The 16,187-nt window shown below is 44.7% G+C and overlaps 1 protein-coding gene across 1 annotated transcript in view; it reads right to left on the bottom strand.

Annotated features, from left to right (window-relative positions):
* Positions 1 to 16,187, bottom strand: part of PKMYT1 (protein kinase, membrane associated tyrosine/threonine 1) — a 226,367-nt gene that overhangs the window by 121,205 nt on the left and 88,975 nt on the right. Inside the window, 1 exon segment of the mRNA XM_030210271.1 lies at positions 11,177 to 11,349. Coding sequence (XP_030066131.1) covers positions 11,177 to 11,349 — 173 coding nt within the window.

The following is a 16,187-nucleotide window of genomic DNA, read 5'->3' as shown; positions in this document are numbered from 1 at the left end:
AGCTACAATGTTAGGAAGGTAGGAGTCACGTGGTGCCATGAAGGAGCGAAGTCGCTGAAAAGTGGAGCTCCAACACATCATGGTTAAAATAATATCGTGGAATGTAGGAGGTATTTCTTCGCCGATTAAACGTGCTAAGATCCTGAAGGTACTGAATAGACGTAAAGCACAAATAGTTATGTTGCAAGAAACACATTTAAATACGGTGGAACATCAGAAATTACGTAGATGGTGGGTAGGAGGGACGGTAGATAGTCCTGTACAAAATAAGAAGGCGGGGGTTGTTATATTGTTCCAAAAAGGGACGCAATATGTGCTGAATCGTAAAGTGGTAGACCCTAAAGGTTGGTATATAATACAGCACATTACACTCAACAATAAACCTCTTCTGCTGGTCAACCTGTATGCGCCAAACCGGTATGATAAAAATTTCTTTCAGGAAATTCTTAAAAATATATATGCCTTTGAACAGACTCCAATGATAGTGGGGGGAGGGGGGGACTTTAACTTGGTATCAGATCTTCTGATAGACAGTACTGGGCCCATAAGGGTGCGTCCGGTAAATTACTCTAGAGGAGTACCTTGGTTGTGTTCGGCCTTGGAGTTGGTGGACTCATGGCGTTTGCTGCACCCTAGTGATAGAGACTTTGCTCATTTATCCAGGGCGCATGGTACGCAATCGCTCATAGATTATCTATTGGTGTCGAAAAACAACTCAACTAGACTAGGGCAGGCAGAGATAGATGACACCAAAGTGTCTGACCATGCAATGATTTGAGTTGTCATAGACTGGAGTAGAGAAAAGGGGGCAGATTTTCCCCAGAGAGATATATTATGATCCTAAGTTTCATCGGTTTATACAGGCAAGATGGGGAGACTATGTGGAGTCTTATAAGGACAGCTATAGAAGGGACCCGGTGCTCTGAGGCGGCAAAGGTGGTCTTGAGGGGACACATAATCTCGTATTCGGTAGATAAAAGAAAAGAGAAAGAGGCAGAATTGACTCGTTTGGAATCACAAGTGAGGAGAGATAGGCAGGCATATGGTCGTTCGCCGACTATGGAAAATAAAAATAAATTTTTGGCGTCACAAGCAGAATTAAATCAGATGATTCAGTCAAAAACGCAACAGTCTATGACATATTTTTGATACCAGCTCTATAAGCATGCCAATAAGCAGGGTAAAATGCTGGCAAGACTGGTTAAACAAGAGGAAGGGAGGAGATGTGTAATTAGGATTCAGGATGAGCAAGGATCTTACTTTCATACAAACGCAGATATTAACAGGGATTTTCAGGAATTTTATGCTAAGTTATACTCGCCTGCGGACGAAGATGGTCTTGAAGCGGAATCATATCTAGTAGGACAGGAGATCCCTCAGATAACAGAAGTACAGCAGGAGTTGCTTAACATGGTTATCACAGAGGACGAAGTTAGGTGGTGTATTAGAGACAGGCCATTGTATAAGTCCCCAGGGGTAGATGGTTTTACATCGGAATTTTATAAAATGATGGTAGATCAAGTAGCACCCTGTTTGACGGAAGTCTTTAATGTTATCGTACAGAGAGGGGAATTACCAAACTCATTAAAGAAAGCTCAGATAATTGTGTTATTAAAGCCAGGACGAGATCCGGATAAGAGCTGGATCGTATCGGCCCATCTCATTACTACCGTTTGAAACAAAATTGATCGCCAAAAAAAATGGCGAACAGATTGGCCAGGGTCTTACCGACTTTAATAGCTGTGTCACAAGTGGGATTTGTTAGAGAGAGATCGGTAGCACGGAATTTGAGAAAGATTCTGCTGACATTGGAAGAAATACAAAAGAAATCTATACCTTCATTACTTATTAGTTTCAACGCTGAAAAAGCATTTGATTGAGTTAACTGGAACTTTATGTTTGTGACTTTAGAGGCGTACGGGATAAAGGGGTATTTTAGGGACGCCATTGCAGCCCTCTATCAGGGCCCAATGGCGGAAGTGGCTGTAAACGGAGTGTTCTCGGTATCGTTTAAGATAGATAGGGGCACGAGACAAAAGTTGTCCTCTGTCTCCTCTCCTCTTCGCTTTGGTGATGGATCCGTTGATAAGAGATATCACGAGAGCCGAAGATGTGAAAGGGGTTGTGATTGGACTGGAACATCTTAAAATAGCAGCTTTTGCGGACAATTTGTTAGTGCTTCTGCAAGAACCTCGGGGATCACTGGAAGCGTTGCTGGAAATATTTGCAGAATTTGGAGATTTTTCAGGCTTCCATCTTAACCTAGATAAGTCTGAAGTTCAGACTTTACATATGTCAGAAGCAGAATGGAAGCAGTTCAATTGCCCATTAAAAAGAGCTAGGGCATCGTTTAAATACCTTGGTATACAATTGCCGGGGGATCCGGTGCAGCTATACAAGTTAAATATTGACAAGCTGTTCTCAATTACCAAGCAACTTATTGAGAAATGGAAGAGTTTGCCGGTGTCGCTGTTGGGTAGAATATCACTGTTCAATATGATTATCTTCCCCAAATGGCGCTATTGTTTCCAGATTCTGCCCTTATGTCTCACTAGGAGTGACTGGAAACGATTGCTGAGATTGCTTTCTAGATTTTTCTGGAATAAGAAAAGGCCGCAGATCCATATGCAAGATATGATGGATGGATGGAACAGAGGGGGACTTGGAATATTGAATTTATAGAGGTATAATAGGGCCTGCCTGTTACGGCACCTGGGGGATTGGCTGATGGGAACATCATACTATACCCCGTCAAGAATGGAGGCGGATTGGGTTAGCCCATTGCATTTTAATTATGTTCTGCAGGCTGAATCTTCAGTACTACCTGCATATATTCGTATGAGTACCTTAGTACGTCCTTTGAGGGTGGTATGGGGTGAATTAGCTAGACTCTGGTCTTTTGATGCACGAACTAGTGGATTGTTACCCATTATGGGGAATGGTGATTTTATACCGGGAATGGAGAACAAGTGTATTAGAAACTGGAAGGATAAGGGGCTTCAAATGGTGAATGATTTTGTAGATCAAACAGGACGCATCAAGAACTTGGAGTCCCTGGGTCTTGGTATACTAGAATGGGCAGCCAGATTTGCCTTTAAACAGGTGTCTCATTATATTGCTTTTTTGTCTCCGACCTCCTTGGCAGTTGATGTGGCCTCCAACATTAGAGAATTTTATGAAATGCCCACAACAGAACCAGCATCGATATCATTGTTGCACAAAAGACTTCTGCAGAGTTGTCCAAAGAGGAACTTAGACCGGTTGGCTTCGAGGTGGACGGCTGACCTACAGAATGTGATTACCACGGAAACATTAGAGCGTAGTTTGAGTCAAACAACAAATAGGACCGGCAGTGCTGAATTGAGGGAATGCCAGGGGAGAGGAATCTATAGGGCGTATACTTCACTGTCGAGACTGTATAATATGGGTAGAGCGGAATCTCCAACTTTGTAGCAGATGTGGTGCCACTAGGTGCACCTACTATCATGCTATGTGGGCATGCTCAGTGATCAATGGATACTGGGTGCAAATAGCGATGTTCTTGGGGAAACTCTTGGGTAGGATTATAGTACTTACACTGGAGGCTGCCCTATTAGGGGTTGACTTACTGATAGGGTCAGGTACTATCATAATTTATTAATATAAAAGGCATGTTTGATAGGGAAAAAATGTATTCTAGTAAACTGGACAAAACAAGAGGCACCGTCGTACTGGCAATGGCGCAACAGGATGCATGCACTGCTGTTAGTAGAGCTCCGAGATTCTTATCTTAAACCCAAAGCGCAAAGTAAATTTTATTTAATATGGTAATCATACATTAATAATCTGGCCCCTAGGGCTCGCAGCTCTATCATCAACCGTTTGGAGATGGACTTGGGGAAGTAAGCTGGAGAGATGCACATGCAGGAGGTAGTTCCCACTTTATTTGATAGAGCGACCAGATGCTACTTGGAATGGGGGAAAAAGGGGAGGGAGGTATTAGAGAGGAAGGGAAGCGTGGATGGGAGATGTAGAGGGTGGATTGGGTAGGGGTAGAGAATATGTTTGGGAAACGTTAAACATTAAAAACGGGGGTTAGGGAGGGAAGGAATAAAAGTCAGGGTTTAAAAGTGGGGGTTTCTTGTTTATAATAAAAAATGTTGATGTATCCAGTATGTTAACTGATGAACGCAGTTTGTGATGAAAATTGTACCTTGATGAGGAAATTCTATGCTGTATAAGTGGTGTCATCAATAAAAATTGTTAGATAAAAGTTAGGAAGGTAGTCAGAAAGCAAAAATACAAATGGGAGAAAAATGACTAATACAGTGCAATAGTAAGAGAAGACACCTTTTTTTTTTAAGATATGTTAATGAGAAGAGGAATTGCAAAAATGGCACTGCAAGGCTGAAAGCTTACCTAAAGGATTTAACTTTTCATACATTTCTAATGACCATTAAGGAGTGTTTTTAAACTTAAGAAGATTCAATCTGTTTGTCCTCTTCTGGATAGGGGGGCCTTGTGAATTCTGGTTCACATACTGGTCCTTAGTCATCTGGATTATGGGAATGCCTTGTTCCAGAGTATTTGAATGGTGGATATGCATTACCTTTAGTTCAGAACACTGCTGTTAGTTTACCTTTGTATTTTCAAATAGAAAATTTAAGACTGCGCTTAAAACCTTTTTTCTCAAGGAGTGATATGTCTTAGAGGCCCTTATACTAAGCTGCGTAGGTGCCTACGTGCGCCCAACATATGCCAATTTGGAACTACCACCCGACTACCACATGGCCCTGGTGGTAACTTCATTTTTTACGCACATCCACTATGCATGCCAGAAAATTTGTTTTATTATTCGGCATGCGGCGCTAATTGGGCAGTAACCGGATTTATACACACATAGACGATTACTGCCCAGTTAACGTGTGAGACCTTACTGCTAAGTAAATGGGTGGCGGTAAGGTCTCAGACCCAAAATGGATGCGCGCCAATTTTTAATTTGCTGCACATCCATTTTTTTTACAGGCATTTGACAAAGTACCTCAGGAAAGACTCCAGAGGAAACTGGAAAGTCATGGGATAGGAGGTAGTGTTCTATTGTGGATTAAAAACTGGTTAAAGGATAGAAAACATAGTAACATAGTAGATGACGGCAGAAAAAGGTCCATCTAGTCTGCCCACGATAAACTCATATGTGTATACCTTACCTTGATTTGTACCTGTCTTTTTCAGGGCACAGACCGTATAAGTCTGTCCAGCAGTATTTCCAGCCTCCCAACCACCAGTCCCGCCTCCCATCACCGGCTCTGGCACAGTCCCCGTATAAGTCTGCCCTCCCCTATCCTAGCCTCTCAACCACCAACCCCTCTTCCCCCCGCCACCCAATTTCAGCTAAGCTTCTGTGGATCCATTCCTTCTGCACAGGATTCCTTTATGCCTATCCCACGCATGTTTGAATTCCGTAACCGTTTTCATGTCCACCACCTCCCGCGGGAGGGCATTCCAAGCGTTCACCACCCTCTCCGTGAAGAAATACTTCCTGACATCTTTCCTGAGTCTGCCCCCCTTCAATCTCATTTCATGTCCTCTCGTTCTACCGCCTTCCCATCTCCGGAAAAGATTCGTTTGCGGATTAATACCTTTCAAATATTTGAACGTCTGTATCATATCACCCCTGTTCCTCCTTTCCTCCAGAGAAAACAGACAGTAGGATTAAATGGTCAGTATTCTCAATGGAGAAGGGTAGATAGTGGGGTTCCCCAGGGGTCTGTGTTGGGACCGCTGCTTTTTAACATATTTATAAATGATCTAGATATGGGAATAACTAGTGAGGTAATTAAATTTGCAGACGACACAAGTTATTCAAAGTTGTTAAATCGTACGAGGATTGTGAAAAACTGCAAGAAGACCTTACGAGTATGGGAGACTGGGCATGGCAGATGACGTTCAATGTGAGCAAGTGCAAAGTGAAGCATATGGGAAAGAGGAACCCAAACTATAGCCACATGATACAAGGTTCCACATTAGGAGTCACAGACCAGGAAAAGGATCTAGAAGTCATCGCTGGCGATACTTTGAAACCCTTTACTCAGTGTGCTGTGACAGCAAAGAAAGCAAATATGTTCGGTATTATTAGGAAAGGAATGGAAAATAAAAATGAGGATGTTATAATGCCTTTGTATTGCTCCATGGTGCAACCGCACCTTGAATACTGTGTGCAACTAAGGTCACCGCATCTCAAAAAAGATATAGTGGAATTAGAAAAGGTACAGAGAACGGCGACAAAAATGATAAAGGAGTGGGCTGACTTCCCTATGAAGAAAGGCTGAAAGGGCTTGGGCTCTTCAGCTTGGAGAAAAAACAGCTGAGGGGAGATATGAAAGAGGTTTATAAAATACTGAGTGGAGTAGAATGGGTAGTCGTGAATCACTTGTTTACTCTTTCCAAAAATACTAGGACTAGGGGGCACTCAATGAAGCTACAAAGTAGTAAATTTAAAATGAATCAGAGAAAATATTTCTTCACCGAACATGTAATTAAACTCTGGAATTCGTTGCCAGAGAATGTGGTAAAAGCAGTTAGCAGATCTCATGTGAAGACGTGCCATGGGTGTAACATACACTGTGAAAGCCGTGTGGCCCAACAACCTTAACATCTGCCGAGCTGCGACCTGTTGCAATGTCTGAACCTTGTCCGCACGTGTGTCCAGAAGATAGGCTTGAACAGTCCATGTGTCGAGCAGGGCTCCTATGAATTCCAATTGTTGGACAGGATGGAGATGGGACTTGGTGTAGTTTATTACGAACCCTAGCAACTGCAGCACCTGAATAGTCTTCCGCATGGACTCCCGAGCACCTTCCTCCGAGGTGCTCTTCACTAGCCAGTCGTCAAGATAAGGGAACACATGCACTTCCAGTCTGAGTAGCAACGCTGCAACTACTGCTAAACATTTGGTAAATACTCTGGAAGCTGACATGAGGCCAAAAGACAGTACGCGGTACTGAAAATGATGTGTTCCCAGCCGAAATCGAAGATACTTCCTGTGAGCTGGAAGTATTGGGATGTGTGTATATGCTGCATCCTTTAAGTCCAGAGAGCATAGCCAATCATTTTTCTGAATCATGGGAAGAAGGGTGTCCAGGGAAACCATCTTGAACTTTTCCTGGACCAGAAATTTGTTCATTGGTCGTATAGTGACAGATTTTAAAGGTGTAATATGGTCTAGTATCTTTTGAAGTGAGGAATTCCAGAAGGAGGCCTGTTCTTCTAATGGACAATCTATGAAGTGTGTGGGAAAGAAATTTGAAAGTGATGGAAGAGTGTGAGGGTCTATGCGGTGAAGACCTCAAGTTAGACAAGTGAAAGGGGTAATCTTAAGTCGGGGACTAAACAGAAAAAGTTTAAATGAATGATTTATTTATCACCTTTTTAACTTCCTGAGGAGCTTTGTCCAATGATTTCTGAAAATTCAAAGACACTACATCAACCAGCTTATTTTTATCCACATGTAAATGCTTGAAAAATTCTAAAATTGCTAAACCTCATGCTGTCGCGTCCATCGCTCCTTCCGGCTCCTCCGTCGCGGGGGGCAGGAGCCAGCGTCCTCCGCGGCGAGGGGTAGCGGTCCGGAGGCCATGGCGGGGAGCCGGGGGCCGCCGCAGTGATGGCCGTTCCGTCCGGGACCGAGGCCGGAGGCCGGCGACTGCGGTCGCCGGTCTCTCGGTCGCCGGCTGTGGGGGCTAAGTTTGCGCCGCCGAAGGAGGCGGCGCCGAGGCGCGATGGCCGGCGTCTTCTTCCCTCCCGGGCGGGAGGGCCCAAAGCTCCGCCTCTGAGGTGCCGGATTGGGAGGCCAAGTTGGTGGGCCCGCCTGGGGAATCGGACAGAGCCAATCAGAGGGGCTCTGCCGATACCCAGGTCCGGATTGGTCGGCTGTACCTACGGGGGCGGAGCGGCTGATGTTGTACTGTATTTAAGGAAGGGAACTGAGCTAGAACTTTGCTTCAGGTTCTGTTCCCGAGGCCAATCTCCGTGGTTCCTGTGTTTCGTCGTTTTCCTGGTGTTGCTGATTTTGGACTGTTTCCTGGTTATCTCTGCTAAGCTGCCTGCCTTGACCTCTTGCCTGTCTCCGACTACGCTGTTAGCTGCCTGCCCTGATCTGCTGCCAGTTTGTGGACATCTCTATTCCACCTGCCTGCTTCTGTCCCGGTTCCAGTCCAGGTCAGCCCATCAACCCCGCGGTTCCTGAAGTCCCGTTGACCGCCTGCAGCTGGGGGCTCAACCCTTGGTGAACGGCGGTCGCCGCGGGTGAAGATTTGGGGTTGCACGGCTGTCCTTTGAGGTCCTTCAGGGCCTTACGGGACCTAAGGGCTCACCCTCCTTGTGGACAAGACACATGCTGACTCATTCCCATTAAGCCATCATCTGGTTTACTAGTCGATAAGTCTACTGATCTCCCTTTGAGCCCTTTTTATTATCAACAATGTGCAACTGTTTTAAACAGTTCATAGGTAGAGTGCACACAGCCTCAGTGTCTCCCATATGATAATAACCTAGCTAATGTCAGCACTAATAAAAGATTCCTAGATTATAGTAGTCATACAGCCTATAGACCCTCCCAAGCTAGTTATCTGACATCTTAAGTTACCTCAACCCCATAAGGTCATTCTACCATTCCTGGGGGTTATCGTTCAATGATGTAACCTGAGCTGGTGGACTCCCATAGAGGAATGTTCCCATTAATGGACTTCTTTTAAAAAAGACTGCCAGATATTAGTTGCATCTGGTTGATGCTCCTATATCAGTGAAGTTAACTTTTATGTTGTATAGATACCCAAACCCTTCTGGAGTCAATTTGAAATTGGGGGGGTTTGAGAGGCGCCCTTCAGTGGTATGTGTCTGGCAGCTACTAAAAGATAATCCACAACTGAATGCCTCTGTTAAGTTTAAGTCTACATGCCTATAAGTTGTGGTCAAGCCACAATACTGCTGGGCTATTCATGAGACAAGAAACTATAATCTCTGAGAGGGTTCTTCATCCTGTAATCCATTCTGGCCACTCTATCTGGGAATACCACTCATTTTCCTATATAACTGCAGTAATAGAGCTCCTCTTTCTTAATATCCCAAACATATCTAACCATTCTCTCTCAAATATATTGGTCCTCACCTCCATCTTCCCAAGTGGACTTAAGTTTCCCCATTGCCAGGGGATCAGACTCCAACCACTGGTAAACTACCGAGATCAAGCCTATATCTCTTAGGTGGGGGAGGGGACTAAAACACAGGTGCAATAGCCATTAGGCACTAGCTGCCAGTAGACTAGTTCTTTATCCAGGAACCCCTTAAGTTGTATATACTAATAAAACACAAGTTTTAAAGTTTGCAAAGGTAATAATAGAGAGGCTATTTCATTGGAGTTCTTTTATCACTGGTACTCATCCATCAGCCCAAAGTGTCAGGATAGTGAATCCATACCTGACCTCATAGCAGAGACATTATCAGAGGGATTGGACACTGAAGAGAGACCATCTAAATGTACAGACTGTGAAAACACTTTCAGTCAAAAGGGGGAACTAGAATAACAGGAAACATGTATAAAAGAGACATAATTTACATGCTCTGAGTATGAGAAAGATTACCGTATGAAAAAGGAGCTAATGCAGCACCTGAAAAATAGTAAAGAAACTGGATTATGTACAAGTATAGAATATGGGAAAAGCTGTTATCAATAAAGCAAACATTACAGAATATCAGAAAAACACTGATAATAGACTATCTTCATGTCCTGGTTATGACAATAGCTTCAACCAGGAAGAAAGCTCCACAAGAAATGCAAAATTTCACCCAGCAGAGAGCCCAGTTTCAAGTACGGAGTGTAAGAAAAGTTTCAGTTGGCGGAAATTATTGTCAAAGTAGCATAGAATCCCTTCAGGGAACAAGCCATTTACATGCACTGAATGTAGAAAAAGCTTTATTCATAAACCCCAGCTAACAAAGCACCACAGAATGCAAACAGGAATAAAACCATTCACATGTGCTGAGTGTGGTAAAAGCTTCTATCAGAAGATACTCCTCACTATTCAGAAATTGAAGCATACAGGATTAAAACTGTTAGCACGAACTGAGTGTGGTAAAACCGTCTGTTATAAGCACCAGAAGGGCAAGGAACATGGCAAAGCTAATGGTCTCTCCAGAAAGGATAAGCCAGAACCACCAAGACACTGGACTATCGAGACCTGATCTGCGGTCTGTGGAGGCCGCAGTCTGGAGTCTCTCTCTTAAGGGGAGGGAGGTGTGTTTTAAGCCTGTAAAATGTATTGGATATTTTCCTGCATTGATTATGTTCTGAAGTGTATTTCACCTATTTGGCCAGCAGATGGTGCCTGCATATGCTTAAAGCTGTTACAGACTTCTCTTTCTTTTATTTGGCACACCAATAATAGGAAGTGCTTGTAGTGATGTAACCAGTTTTTATTTGAAACTTGATTGTTCTGGGCTCTGATTGGCCTGGAGTTTGAAATTACTCAGTAGATGATGGCTGTGCTTCAGTTTTAGCCCGGGAGAAGGAGAGAGAGAGCTCTTTGCTGAAGTTCTATGAACAGATATATGTCCTGATCTCCCCAGGTACTTTCTAGGAAGTATGCAAATGTTTAGTTAGTGTTATAATTGATCCATAATTCAATTACCTGTTATTGTTTACCAATTGCACTATTTTGTTCCACTTTTCAATATTTTTAAAGAGAACATAATTGTTTGTTTGCCCTGTTTGTCTGGACTGATAAAGAATCCTAGTGGTTTGTGTGTTGGGTCTGTGAGTGCTTTCTGAGAAGTGTCAGACCATTGGGAGTGTGGCTCCAGTAACCTAGAAATCACTGGGGATAACTTGAGAGAGGGAGACTCACCCAGAGGCAGTTGTGACACAGTCGGTGGGAGGAGGGTGCTAGTGTAGAGCATGAGCGGCAAGTGAAAGCAGACCTGAGCTGTGCTGGGGATAGAACCTCTAAGTGGTTGTGGGGTAACCGCAGGTGGGTGGCTAGGCATTTCGTGACAAGAATATAAGAACAGTTATGCTGAGTCAGATCAAGGACCATCTTCCATCTCTTGACAGTGGTCAGTCTAGGTCTTAACTACCTAGCAAACACAAAAAGTAGATAAATGTCCAACTCCTCCTCCTTAGATGAGATCAGCTCTTACACACCTGACAGACTGAGAGGGCCCTGTTGATTCCTGCCTGGGTGGTCAGTATGAAGCTGCGCCACATAGCTACTCTGTGCAAGACTGGGGAGGATAGCAGGCTATCTACAGTTGTCCTCTTCTTGTGATCAGGTTCCAGCATCGCAGTGAGGACACACAATAGCTCCGGAGACAGGCCTTCAACAGTAAAATAAAGACAGAAAAAAAAGACACATGCATGAGGATAGGTAACCAATTCAGTCATTTCTGAGCAATTTATCACATCATATCAACAAGATCGTGTCATCCATTTCTAGAAAACCTCAAGGATCCAAGACACACGTCTGAATGCTCCTTAATTCAATCCTGAGAACCTCAGTATTGGACTCACGCAAAAGTAATTGCATGTCTGACACACAATATGAGAAGTTCTAATGGAATTATTATTGACTTAAAAAGTCAGAAATATAAATGACATTTTGCAGTGTAATCCTACTAGATAAAATGAATCAAGGTAAGTGTGTTAGGGCGGAGAAGTGGCCTAGTGGTTAGGGTGGTGGACTTTGGTCCTGGGGAACTGAGGAACTGAGTTCGATTCCCGGCACAGGCAGCTCCTTGTGACTCTGGGCAAGTCACTTAACCCTCCATTGCCCCATGTAAGCCGCATTGAGCCTGCCATGAGTGGGAAAGCGCGGGGTACAAATGTAACAAAAAAAACAAACAAAAAAACTTCCCTCGTGCGCAAGTGAGGGTGGAACCGAGGCTTGAATTAGTATTGGTTATATTTTTTTCTAGATAAGTGTTTCCATCTACTTATTTTACATTAACACCCAATTTAAGTATATACAATATGTATTGGTATAAATCACTGATTTCCAAACCTGGTCCTTGAGGCCCCAGTCAATCAGGCTTTCATGATATCCACAATGAGAGATTTGCTCACACTACCTCTACTGCATGCAAATCTCTTTCATGACTATTCATTGTGGATATCCGAAAACCTGGCTAGCTGGGGTGCCTCCAGGACCAGGTTTGGGAACTACTGGTCTAAATGGTTAGTGCTGAGCATTTGGCTATGTTGGTGTGTGACTAGGCAGACCACTCGCTCAAGTTCTATAGAATGGCCGATCCCAATTCTCTCCACAAGTCAGAAATATTATTTGTCTACTGCTAGATTTTCAAATGGTAAAACTTGACTGACCTGTGCTAATTTTATTCAACAGGAAATTCCTATGATTTTCAGAGGTAGAAAATTTAGGAAACCTCTTTCTAATAAACAAAAATTAGATTTGAGAAGGGTAGGAGATTTGAACCTAATTAAGGTCCTCTGCAATTCCAATGAATATTTATTTGCTGCATTTGTATCCCACATTTTCCTACCTATTTGCAGGCTCAATGTGGCTTACATTATTCCGTAATGACGATCGTCATTTCTGGAATGAGAAATACAAAGTGGTATTGCATTAAAGTTCATAAGTGACAGAGTAGATTAAGCAGTCAAGTATAGAGAATTCATATTCGGAATGAGAAATAAAGTAGTATTGCGTTAAAGTTCATTCGTGACAAAGTAACTGAAGCAGTCAAGTATAGAGAGTTCGGTTTTGTCCAGTTCTGGTATGAGTTTCGTTGTCTGGTATTTAGGATGGATCATTGTGGTATGCCTTATTGAACAGGTTGGTTTTTAGTGATTTTCGGAAGTTAGGTCATACATTGTTTTTTATGGCATTTGGTAGTGCATTCCATAGTCGCATGCTTATGTAGGAGAAGCTGGATGCCTGTGTTAGTTTATATTTTAGTCCTTTGCAGCTGGGGTAGTGGAGATTCAGGAATGTGCGTGCTGACCTTTTTGTGTTCCTGGTTGGTAAATCTATGAGGTCTGACATGTAGACCGGGGCCTCGCCGTGAATGATTTTATGAACCAGAGTGCAAATTTTGAACGTAATACGTTCTAAGTGGGAGCCAGTGTAGTTTTTCTCTTAGGGGTTTGGCGCTTTCGTATTTCCAAATATGAGTCTGGCTGCTGTGTTTTGGGCAGTTTGGAGTTCCTCTGTGGCTGCCTGCCTCTAACTTTCCTCACAGTAAAAAAATAAAAATAAGAGAGAGGCTTTCTCCAGAGCTCCTAGTTCGGTGCAGCTTGACCGAAGTAATCTTGGTTCACTCCTCGAGAAAGAGAGAAAGAATACCCCCTACTGTAGGAACCGACGAGTGGACCGGCGCCCCATCATTGTGGAGGACGCCCCTGAACTCCTGGACGTTGCCCGGACGCCGCAGCACGTTTGTCCGAACAAAAGGAGTTCCTCTGCTGGAAACGGGTATGTTGACCAAACCCCGCAGAGCGCCCTGGGCGATAGCTGCGAGCTTCGCAAAAACGTGGCCTGAAAGAGGAGGAAAAAGAAGGACTTTTGGAAGAAGGCCTCGGCCTATCCTCAGGCAACCGTTGGGACTAGAGTCCCCTAGGTCCTTAACAATCTTCTCCAAATCCAAACCAAATAAAAGAAGGCCCCGAAAGGGTAACCTCACCAGCCTTTGTTTAGAGGCCATGTCAGCCACCCAATGCCGGAGCCAAAGAAGGTAGCAGGCAGGAACCGCCATCTGCTGAGCCAAAGCTCTGACCAGATCAAAAAGGGCATCAGCCAAAAAAGACAAGCCAGACTCCATACACGGGCCGACCTCAGCGAGGAAACCCACTCCCTCGGCGGGCTGCTCAACTGCCTGCTGCAACCAGGGAAGGCAGACCCGGACTGCATAGGAACTGCAAATAGCCGCCCGTAAGGACAGGCCCAAGATTTCAAAGGACCGCTTCAGTGCGCCTTCCAGCCACCGGTCCTGCATATCTTTCAAAGCGACCCCTCCCTCCACTGGGAGAGTAGTCTTTTTAGTCACAGCCATGACTAACGCATCCACTTTAGGCATCACAAAGAGGGCCAACTGACGTTCACTCAGAGAATAAAGGTGACACATAGCCCTGGCCACCTTCAAGGGACCATCAGGGTCAGACCACTGAGCTGAAATAAGCTCTTGGATGGAAGCATGCACGGGAAAAGCCCGAGAAGGCTTCTTAGTACTAGCTATCCGAGGATTAATAGAAGAGGCAGCGCCCTTGTCAGGATCTTCACTACAAAGGGCCTGTAAGGCATCAGAAATGAGAGCTGGCAGCTCGTCGCGGTGGAAAATCTGAACCGCTTTAGGGTCATCCAACTCCCATGGCAAGCAGCCACCGTCGTCTGGATCATCAGTCCATGAGGGCCTGCCAGACCCCTAAGACTCCCTGAAACTAGACCACGGGGGAGAACAAGGTGAAGAGTCCCCCCTCAGACGGGGTATTCACTTGTCTACGCTTTGTGTCAGCCAAAAGCTCGGGGGAAGAAATAAAGTCTCCAGCAGACACTGGGCTATCAAGAACTGGAGGCAACCCAGTCCGACAGGAATTGTCAGGAGCCTCAGGCAGTGTTCTTTTTAACATAAAAGCCTTATGCATCAGCAGCACAAATTCAGGGGAGAAAAACTCACCCTGTGCGGAAAGCGGAGGCAATAGCTCCTCTAGAAACCTTGAAACGAGGCATCCCCCTGCACTCAGACCCCTCTGCAACCGCGAGGGTCGAGTCACGCGGCGCCTCCAAGATGGCGCCCGCTGCCAACTCCGTCGGGCGAGAAGAATCACTGCCCGCCATGCTCGGTTTGCCAGCATTAGCATCAAGGCAACATGTGCTGCAAAGCCCTGCTGCTGATCTGCGTTTCCCATAGTGGTAGCAGCGCTTAACCCCTTCAGCAGCCATCAAATACAGAAAACAAAATGGCTCCTTTGCGCCAAAATTTACCCCGCACAGAGCGCTGTCAGCGGGAAACTCCTCGGAGGAGCTGGGCACCACTCTCACCTCAGGAGACCGAGTCAAACGAGCTTCGGTCAAGCTGCACTGAACCAGGAGCTCTGGAGAAAGCCTCTCTCATTTTTATTTTTTTACTGTGAGGAAAGTTAGAGGCAGGCAGCCACAGAGGAACTCCGGGAGGAGGGGGAATGGGGTAAGGCAGGGACAGGGAAAACCAAGTATGCCTTTAATTAAAGTGGGCACCACCAGCCACAACACCCCCCCGCTCTACTGGCAAAGCACAGGAGCCAACCCAGGCAGAAAAATCCAGGAGCTGAGAAAGCGACGCCCACACCTGCTGGGAGATAGAGATATACTGAAGGCAGAGGGGGCTGGGCGTCCAGGAACACCATGTGCTTTCAGTGTTCTCTATCTCCACCTGCTGGTAGGCGGATACAACCCATCAGTTAATGGATTCATCTGCTGTTGATGACAAGGAATAGTACTGTTTTGGTGCTGTGGTTGGATCGAAATCCAGATTGCGATTCATGTAATACTGAGAATTTGTTTAAGTAGTCGGTAAGCTGCTTGGTTACCATACTTTCCATTAGTTTGACTGACAGAGGGATAGATACTACCGGGCAGTAGTTGGTTATGTCATTTGCTTTTTTCTTTGAATCTTTAGGTATTGGGGCGAGTAGTATGTTTCCTTCATCCTTAGGGAAGAGTCCGTGTTGTAACATGCAGTTTAGGTGCATCGTGAGGTCTGTTATGAAGCGTTGAGGGGCGGATTTTATTAGGTTGTTGGGGCATATGTCCAGATTGCAGTGGGATTTGGTGAATCTGTTGATCACTTGGGTGACGGTTTTATCAGTAAGTAGAGCGAAGTTTGTCCAGATTCGGTCTGCTGCATATTCATCGGGGATTGGGTCCAGACAGTCAATGAATTTTTCGTGGTCGGTGGTATTAAGTGATAACGTGATTCGTAGCTTTACAATTTTCTCATTGAAGTATTTAGCAAGGTTGTCTGCTGATGGGGTGTCTGTGTTGGTTGTGGTAACCGGTGTGGTATCTAGTAGTTTGTTCACGAGTTGGAAAAGTTTATGTGTGTCTTTGTAGTTTGGCCCTATTTTGGTTTTGTAGTATGACCTTTTGGTTTGTCTTATTGCATATTTGTATTTTCTTTGTATTTGTTTCCATGCGTTAAGTGTGTATTCATCTTTTATTTTA

This window comes from Microcaecilia unicolor, chromosome 7 (genome assembly GCF_901765095.1).
Source record: "Microcaecilia unicolor chromosome 7, aMicUni1.1, whole genome shotgun sequence".
Classification (NCBI taxonomy): Eukaryota; Metazoa; Chordata; class Amphibia; order Gymnophiona; family Siphonopidae; genus Microcaecilia; species Microcaecilia unicolor.
The sequence above is the reverse complement of the archived record's forward strand: the minus strand, read 5'-3'. Positions and strand labels throughout refer to the sequence as shown.